At 35.8% G+C, this 9,367-nt stretch overlaps 1 protein-coding gene across 1 annotated transcript; it reads left to right on the forward strand.

The window, feature by feature from the left end:
• The first annotated feature begins 1,455 nt into the window (after positions 1-1,455).
• LOC110037255 (probable protein phosphatase 2C 73) lies at positions 1,456-4,710 on the forward strand. The gene is made up of 5 exons (XM_020741853.1): positions 1,456-1,907; positions 2,960-3,325; positions 3,438-3,555; positions 3,639-3,862; positions 3,995-4,710. The coding sequence occupies exons 1-5, from the start codon at positions 1,683-1,685 to the stop codon at positions 4,454-4,456; spliced, it is 1,395 nt and encodes a 464-aa protein (XP_020597512.1). The 5' UTR covers positions 1,456-1,682; the 3' UTR covers positions 4,457-4,710.
• The last annotated feature ends 4,657 nt before the right edge of the window (positions 4,711-9,367 follow it).

The following is a 9,367-nucleotide window of genomic DNA, read 5'->3' on the forward strand; positions in this document are numbered from 1 at the left end:
AAGATAACTTAAGAAAAGGCAACAAAAGCATAGCAAAAACCAACAAACAGTAACCCAACAAAGGAAAAAATTCTAAACTTTGAAAACCCAGAAAACTAAGAAAACTACAAACTAGAAGAAGGCCACAAATCAGTTCCAAGAGTACAAAAAAGCAAACAAAAGTTGAAGAGAAGGTATCAGCGGCCATGCTAATCCCAACCAGCCACCGCTATATATATATATATATATATACCCTTAAAGATGTGACATAGTTTTTTGGATGTGAACTAATTATTTGGAAAATGTGACATTGCATGATTAATCAACTGTTTCCAACATTTTCTTCACAAGTGTGATTCATAAGGCATATGTTATTTCTTTACCCGAACAATAAAAAATAGTGGAGTCAATAACACATTACCAAAAATCACCTAGTTTGGAAGTTCCCAACAACCCCAAAATTTATTATTATGAAGCATTTGGGACAAGATTTAGAGATTTGTAGAAAATGCCGGAAAATTGGAGCAAATATTCAAAAATATTATTTTTTTAGTGGATATCAACAATCCTAAAGTTAGGATTGAATGTTATATCCTTATAATTTCAAGATTTGCATCATTAATAAAATATTTTTTGAGGTCAAAACTTAAAAGGAATTTTTTGCTTTGATGATAATAGTGCTACCAATTTATCTTTAGTTATAAAATTATCCTTGAGAATGCTGGCAAAATTTTAATATTTTCATTTTTAGTTCAACCTTATAAGATGTCAAATGACTTGATCAAATGCATGCGAACTAGTTGGTCTGTTGATTGACAACTGTGGTGTAAGTCCTCTCTCGCCCGGGTTCGAGGCTCGTCGACCTTTGACGGGAAGGGGCGATAACACCTCTCCTTTAAAATCCCCCCCCCCCCCCCTTTCTTTTTTTTTTAAATGACTTGTTCAAACGTTTCATAACACCTCTCCTTCATTAAGAGATATGATCATGTTATAGTGATGTGTCATGTGTGACTTCTAAAAAGTAAGCAAAGAGCTACTTCCTTATTGAAAGCATTGACGTTATAGGTATTTGCAATATAGCATCCCTTCTTAAATATTCTTTTATTTGCTGTGGCCATTAAGTTTATCAATTTAGATGAGAATGAAAGCAGAAGATATAACTCTCTACATCATTATGGGGACGTTAAGTTGGGAGATGAAGGCATAGACATCCTCCATTGACCCAATAAATAAATAAAAGAAAACCTTCCGCTTGCCCCTAAAATTCTGACATGTTCGATCCAATCAAGGGGAGTTCAACACCTCTAAATATAGAAAACTGCGTTCCAAGATGAAGAAATCCAACAGTAAAATCCTGCATACGTGTTATATCACTGTTAAAAGACGCTTTATTTCCACCGTATAAAACCTGACCCTTAAAATCATTTACCAAAATTAGCAAATGACGACTCTACATCCTATATTTATCTTATTATCCACTAATCACAATCGGAGACGATAAAATGAAATGGAAACCGAGGGGAATGCGGTTTCGCAAAGCTCCCTCCTTGCGAGTAAATGCAGCCCGTGGGAGGCTTTAAACGCCAAACCGTCATCCCCGTTCTCATTTACTCCTCTCTCACCTTTCCATCTCCTTTCTCAGCAGTGAGTTTTGGCCGGAAAAAGCTGTTATTTTGGGGCGACGGCGACGGAGCTGTAAAAGGATGGGGGGTTGTTGCAGCAGAGACGATGTGGCCAAAGAGGGGCTCGGGAGCAAAGGCGAGGAGGAAGACGATGATGAGTTCTATGATGGAGGAGGCGTGGAGGCCGACGCACGTGTAAAGGAGGATGGCAAACGTGTGAGATTAGAGGGTTCTTGTGGATTCGCTTCCATGTACACGCAGCAGGGATTGAAGGGGGTGAATCAGGACGCAATGGTGCTTTGGGAGGTATTTTTTCCATGGATTTTGTTAATCGGAGTGAAAACTTTCTGCGTTTGTGAAATGTGCGTTTTGGGATTTTAAAGGGATCAATGATTGCATTTCCTTTCATAGTTTCTTTAAATTTTTTAGGATGTTGATTAAAAGTGATATATTTATTTTTAAAATTAGTTCTTTCTCTGACTTTCGGAAATGATTTTCTTACGATGCTATTTTTTGGGAGCATATTGAACATATCTAATTGGGCAATGGAGAAACAAAGTTTAATTTTTAATGTTGTAAGATGTGTATGTCGCTTATCTTTCTGGTTATAGTAAGAATTTGTAAGCAAAATTTCTTTTTTTTTTCCCCTCTTATAGTTCAGTTAGCTCTTCTCAAAGATTCTTTTGCCTTTTTTTTCAATGTTATTTAGGGGCTATTTGTTAACGAATTCTGTTAATTCTGTAAATGTGGATTTACTAAATTCTGCATTTGTAATTTTGGGACTTAAGGCAAGACTGACTGGAGATTGAGAAAAAATCAAAATTACTAAATTCATGATTTAAAAGTTGCCATTTTTTTCTCTCCGATACCATTTAAATCCAATCGGACTTAAATACCTTATTAGACTGCCCCTTAAAGAGCAACATCCCTTAAAATATGCAATTTCACTGGACACAAACAAAAAAGGTAATTGGAGAAAGGGCAATATCTTATTGAAGATCTTTCTCCTGTAAAAGAACAAAATTCACACGAAGGAATAAGTTTTGGTTGACGATCCTTATCATCATTATTAATTTTATTCCATTTGTTTAAGATCCGATTCATGAATCCTCATTTTTCTTTTATTAATTTGAATTCATTTCATTTCATAAATTTTTACATAACTTTCTTATTTAATTGACCACATAACTCAACATTAAATTGGCTCATCCAAGCAATAAAGAGATGCCTGACATAACAAAGAACGCGAGGGCTAATTGTCTAGAGAAAACTAAACTTGCTATACTCTATGTTAAATATGAACTTGCATTATGCATAAATAAACCTTCTTCTTCACTTCTTACTAATGTGTTGTTTAGGATTTTGGCGGCAAAAAAGGCTCCGTTTTCTGCGGAGTTTTCGACGGCCACGGCCCATTTGGCCACAAGGTTGCGGGTCATGTTCGCGATAATTTGCCATCGAAGTTGTCTTCTCATTTAGAAGCTTTGGCTTCTACTGAAAACCCTGAGGCTGATAGTGATCATAGCTTCTATAAAGACAAATCAGTTGAATTCAATGGCACGACTGAGTCTTATGAAACTAATAAGAATGAACATGGCAAATGGTTGTCTTCTTGGAAGCACATTTTCACCAACACCTTCGAGGAATTGGACTATGAGCTTAGCGTGAACACCGGCATTGATTGCATTTGCAGTGGAACGACTGCAGTCTCGGTTGTAAAGCTTGTGAGTATGATATTTTAATGATTTATTTAGCATCATTACCCATATACCCCAACCATTTTACTAAACTGCTTTTTAAGCCTGATGGATAGAAGCTTTGTTTGTTTATGTTAAGAGGGAGAATTTGTTAGTTGCCAACTTAGGCGATTCACGAGCAATTTTAGGCAGGAGGGATGAGAAGAACAAGCTTGTTCCAGTTCAACTGACTGTGGATCTGAAACCAAATCTTCCAAGTGAGCTTAAACTCGGCATTTTTCTTCATTCTGAATACTTTCTCTTTATTCTTCCTTCATTTTTTTTTTCTATGGAAATTCAGATGAAGCTGAGAGGATTAATAGTTGTAAAGGAAGAGTTTTTGCTCTTAAAGAAGAGCCTGATGTGCATCGGATATGGCTGCCTGATGATGACTGCCCTGGACTTGCCATGGCGAGAGCTTTCGGTGACTTCTGTCTTAAGGACTATGGCCTCATATCTACCCCTGAACTCTCTTCCTGGAAACTCACAGAGAAGGATGAGTTTGTTGTTCTTGCAACTGATGGGGTAAATTCCTCATTCATGAACAAATTGTCCCAATACTTGGTCCAATATCTCTTTTTTACTTGTCAATTAAGTTTGTTTTAGTTACAAAATATGTCATTTCCTACTGTTGATGCTTTGTTGTTTCTCTTCCAGTTATGGGATGTGCTATCGAACAAGCAGGTGGTTAAAACAGTATCTTGTTCCAAAAACCGCGCCGACGCCGCCAAGCTCTTGGTGCATCGTGCCGTCAGGACATGGAGAACGAGGTATCCGACATCTAAAGTCGATGATTGCGCGGTCATTTGTCTGTTTCTCAAGCACCCATGTCTCTCCCCTCATTCCTCATTTAACCGTGGAAGCCGCACTGCAAAATCTCGGGAACTGTCTTCCGCTGAAAGCTTCAAAACTGCAAGAAGCAGCGAGGAGACGCCGGAGGCGGCGAAGGCTTTCGTTGGTGCAAACAGAGAGGATTGGACTGCTCTTGAAGGTATCAGCAGGGTGAATTCCCTGGTGAGGATACCAAGGTTTGCTAGTGTTCTCAGCTGGCGCCGGAGTGCGATGAAGATCGAAGAACAAAATTTGGGAGAAGGAAAGAAATTGGACGAGCATTGCTGATGATTTTTAAGTTTGATTCAGAATAAAAATTGAATTTTGAGTTCAGACTTTGAAGTAAAGTGCAAGGGGTGAAAAGCAATGGGGTGAGGAAACATGGAATATTTACAGATTTCATGATTTTTGCATCACTTTTATGCCGGGCTTGTCTTATTCAATACCTAATGTAACAATTGATTGTCTTCAGTATTATGAATAATCGTGACATATTGCTGGCTGTATTTATTGTACGATCATAAGGACTGGTTATATGCGATAATGGAAAAATAAATTATTTATATATATAGATAATTAGCTCCGTTAAATTTTTTATAAGTTCAGGTATCATAATTTAAGATTTTTGGAATGATTTCATCATGTTAATGATCGAGCGAGTAACAGTCATTTGAAACGTGAATTAGGCTTGCAATTGGTAAAGTCACTCTAGAGGTTTGTGTTGACGCATAGTTAAAAATATATCAGCAAGGATATATTTGTGAAAATTTTTTCTTTTCTTTTGGGAATTTACATACATACCACCCAATTCTTATGTATTTACATATTTAAGACAAAATTTTTTACATGTTTGCATTTACACCATCAAAATCTTTCATATCACATAAAATATACCATCATTTTAACTTTTAAAAGTTAAAAAGTGAGAAACACCTTCATGAATGGGAAGGTGGTATGTATATAAAAATTGAAGTTTAGGACCATGTTGTTAGTTATGTAAATACATAAAGAATTGAGTGATATGTTTCTAAATTTTTTTTTTCTTGTTATTTTAGATTTTGATTAGGTTTTTGTAACAAATAGTATTATATCAATTAAATTGAATGGAGTAATTTATGAAGCTTGTGGCTCATTTGGGTTTTGGACCTTTTGGTGCATTTAGATTTCAAGGGCAAGTGGCATTTTTTTATTATTATAATTTGATTAATAGGCCATTTGGTGATATTTGATTATATTACAAAATTTATTTAGACAGACAATGTTGATTAGAGCTTAGGTTACTAGCAATATTAGTTTGTGTAGTAATACATAAATCTTGACAAACCCAGTTTGATAGCATTATTCTGACCACCGGCCCACTCGGCCGTAGATCACTCCTACTTTTCTTTGCGTGCAGTCACGTTTCTCTAGTTCAAAAGCCTCTCTCTCAGGTCACATTCAAGCTTCAATGAAATATTGAGGGAGATCATATTCAATCTTCAATGGAATGTTGCTTTCCCAAATATATTAATAATTTGAGAATTTTTCGAACGAAAATTATAAAGAATTAAATCTTTAATTATTGTACGGCTAAATGATTTATAGATATCAAGTATAATGGTGCATTTGCATAAATATTACTCAATTCTTATATATTTGTATATTTAATCCTTAAACTTTACTTTTTAAAGTTATACCTCACAAATCTTTTATATCACATCAAAAGTATCTCCTAGGGGTGTAAACGAGCCAAGCTTGATTGAGACTAATGTTGTGCAAAACAATGTGCAAGTAAAATCTAATATGAAACAATCAAACATGATGCGATTTACGTGGTTCGGCGCAAATCCGCCGACATCCAAGGGGTGAGGATATTTCACTATCAATAGTTGGGAGAAAGAAAAGAATGACCGAACTTGGGTACAACTTGATACACCAAAATCTGCGCTAATCTCTTCTACAAATAAGAGAGAATTAGGGCATACTATAAAAAATAAAAAAAATGATTTACTTGGCCTTTTTACCAATAAGCTTTTAATGCAACAATCTTCACATAATCTCTCACTTCTACATAAGTAGGATAAGACCAAAATAAACACCAACACCAAAATGACAGCACAAAGATGGTTTCCTACATACTGCCTCTAGAAGGGATAAAGCCTCATGTAGTTTTTCAAAAATGCTCGAATGGGCAACCAATCATAAACTCAGATGTTTACCAAACTTTTGTAGTAGGTGAATTTCTAGATCGGTTGTACTTTCGTTAGCATGTCCACTGAATTCTCCTTTGTATTTATCTTCCTCAATAGAATATTTTTGTCATCAATCAAGTCTAGAACAAAGTGGTACCTCAAAACACAAATGTTCTTGGCACGAAAATGATGAACTATTAACCTTACTTTTGGTTGAGGTTTAGTTTTCCCTCTTTAATAGCCTAGGGCCCAACCATAGGACTTTCCTGTTGACTATTTCTAGAAAACTAGAAAAGGGATCCCTCACCATTAGAAACTCTATACTCTTCTTTGCTCAACTTGAAGTTCCAAATATTAGTTCTAACCTCTAGCACTTAATAGGTGGGGTCAGTATAGAGGATCTCAAGGAGAGTCCACATAGGACTGCTTGTCCTTAGTGCTGACTCTGGGTGTTGTTCTGGAGCTAGTTCACTTACATACACTCACTATCTCCTATACCCAGTTGCAACCCTAAAACCCAGATTTGTTGACTTTGATCCCTTAATCTTTTGGGAGACTCCTGTAGATGGTCCCCCAGACCCGCTAGCCTTAGGCTAGGGTTTAGCTAAGACCAGTGCATAGAGGACCCAAATAGGGATTTCACTGGTCCATAGTTCATGCATACTGGTTGGTACCCCAATTCCACCGAAATATCCAACTTGGCCCTTTGCCCCCAAATTACCTAAATGCCCTTGAAACCTTAAGTTTGGCCAAAATTTCCAAATTCACCCAAAATACCCTCCAAATTCACCCAAAATACCCAAATTTGTTCAAAAATCATTTCAAATCATATGAAAATACCCAAATTGCCCAAATCCACCCAAAAATTCCAAAATTACCCAAATACCCTCAAAATTGCAAAATTACAAAAATACCCTTGGTGACCCAAACTTTCCCAGAACATCCAAAGTCACTTAAAATATCTCCAAAACCAATTTGGACCCTTCAATTGAACCCAATTTGACCAATGTAACTATTTTGTCCAAAACCCCTAAATTGTCTTTAAAAGCCAAATTTACCCAAATTCACCTCAAATGTCCATCAATTTAGCCCCAATTCCCTTAAATTTCAATCCTAAACTCAAATTAGTTTTTCATATGATCAATCCAAACCAAATTAAAGCCTAATTGACCCATTCTTTGAGATCAATTTTGATCCGAGTCAAAACCCCCAATTTTGACTATATGACTCAATCTCATCCAATTGAACCCCATTTCCCACTCAATTGCCTCAATTTGAATCCTAACTTTTTCATAACAATACTACACATCAAATTTGACCCTCAATTAGCCTTGTTCAAGCCTTAATTTCACCCAATTTCAACCCACATTCAAAATCACCAAATTTGCCCCAAATTGGCTATGTCCTCAAATTCCAAAACCCAAAAATTGACACCCAAAAAATTGACACCCAATTGATGTTAAAAACTCTTAATGAAATTCCTATATACCATTTTAAATCATCAATTTGGACCTAACCCAACCCTAGCCCAACCTAGACTCAAGTCTAACCCAACACCCCTAAATTGTCCAAAATCCCAAAATCCTTTAAATTGAGCTTCCAATTGAACTCAAAATTACTTCAATCCTTCACAAAAAACCTTACTTACAATCATATACACAATTTTTATCAATCAATTGAACTCAATGTCATGGCTACCTAACCCAAACCCAACTTCTAGTCACTTGACCAAATTTGAACCCCTGCACCCAAAATTGAGTTAGCCATACCTAAGTCACCATATTAATGTCTCCACAGCCACTAAGCTCCTCCTTTGGACCAGGATAAACCTTCCTAAATCCACCCGAGCAAGCTATGGACCAATGGGTCCCTAAATTAAGGGATTTATTCCCTTTTTTGAATCATAATCAAAATATCTTTCCCATCATTACTTGCCATTAGGGGTAAATTATGATTAAGCCTCCCCCTGGCTCACCTAACTTTCTGGTCACCTCCCTTGGCCTTGTAATACACCTAAAATATATAGTGTTTTTAGACACATTTTTATGCCTATTTTTTAGATATTGAGCTTTAATAGAAGGTATTTGTGTGTTTTAGAAGGTATTTGTGTGTTTTTAATAGAAGGTATTTGTGTGTTTTTCTTTTAGGTACAAAAAAAAAGGTGAAAAATGCTAAAATGAGTGAAAAAGGATCAAATTTGGAGCAAAAATATAAAAATTGTGCGAAAGTATTTTGGCCCCTAAGTGCCAAATTTGGCGCTTAAACGCGGGTGAAACAGAGAAGGTCGCACCTAAGCGTCAAAGGCAGTTATTTGGCGGTTTTCTTCATTTTGCCAACTTTTGAAGGGATATTTGAAGCACCTATAGGTTAAAGAGGGTGGTTATGACAACTAGAAACAAAATTATGATTAAGGGACTTGTGAAATGAGGCATCCTTTAGAGAATACATCAAATTGGGACACATGTTGAAGAGTTATGAAGGCACCTCTTGGAAATTTATAAAAGAAGGAAGTTGAGACTTTTGAAGTGTTCTTGAAAGTTTTGAAAAGTGTTGGAAAGGGGGAGTTTTGAGAGAAAATTTTAGAAAGATTTTCAAGCACCACAAATTTACTTTATCCTTTTTGTTTTTTGTTTTATTGTGAGACTTAAGAGTGTTGTAAAAGAGAAGAGATTGAAAAGAACTTCAAGAGTGTGTTGGAGAATTTGAGATAAGTTTTTATCTTTGTTATTAAACTACTTTTTATTTTAATCGAGACTTCTTGTTGGTTTGAAAATGATTTCTACTTTTAAACTAAAGCATGGTTTTATTTTCTTCATGGATTCTGAGTAGTTTTCTTTATCTTTCTCCTTAAAATAATAAGTAATTAAAGTGTTGGATGGAAGTTGTGAAGAGTATTGAACTTTAATGTTGGAAGAAGTTGTGATAATTTAAATCCATGTACTTCATTTACTTCTAAATTTGGCCTATCCATATGTTAAAATTTATTGTGAGAACATGTAAGAACTAGGCTGGTATTGTCTCAGTCAAC

Source organism: Phalaenopsis equestris, unplaced genomic scaffold, assembly GCF_001263595.1.
Source record: "Phalaenopsis equestris unplaced genomic scaffold, ASM126359v1 Scaffold217476, whole genome shotgun sequence".
In the NCBI taxonomy this organism is placed as follows: Eukaryota; Viridiplantae; Streptophyta; class Magnoliopsida; order Asparagales; family Orchidaceae; genus Phalaenopsis; species Phalaenopsis equestris.

Excerpts from the sequence above, each read along its gene's own strand:
- LOC110037255 (XM_020741853.1), top strand. The coding sequence starts at position 1,683 with ATGGGGGGTTGTTGCAGCAGAGACGATGTGGCCAAAGAGGGGCTCGGG. Across the intron at positions 3,326-3,437 it reads CAGTCTCGGTTGTAAAGCTT|AGGGAGAATTTGTTAGTTGC; the intron begins GTGAGTATGATA and ends GTTTATGTTAAG. Across the intron at positions 3,863-3,994 it reads TTGTTCTTGCAACTGATGGG|TTATGGGATGTGCTATCGAA; the intron begins GTAAATTCCTCA and ends TTTCTCTTCCAG.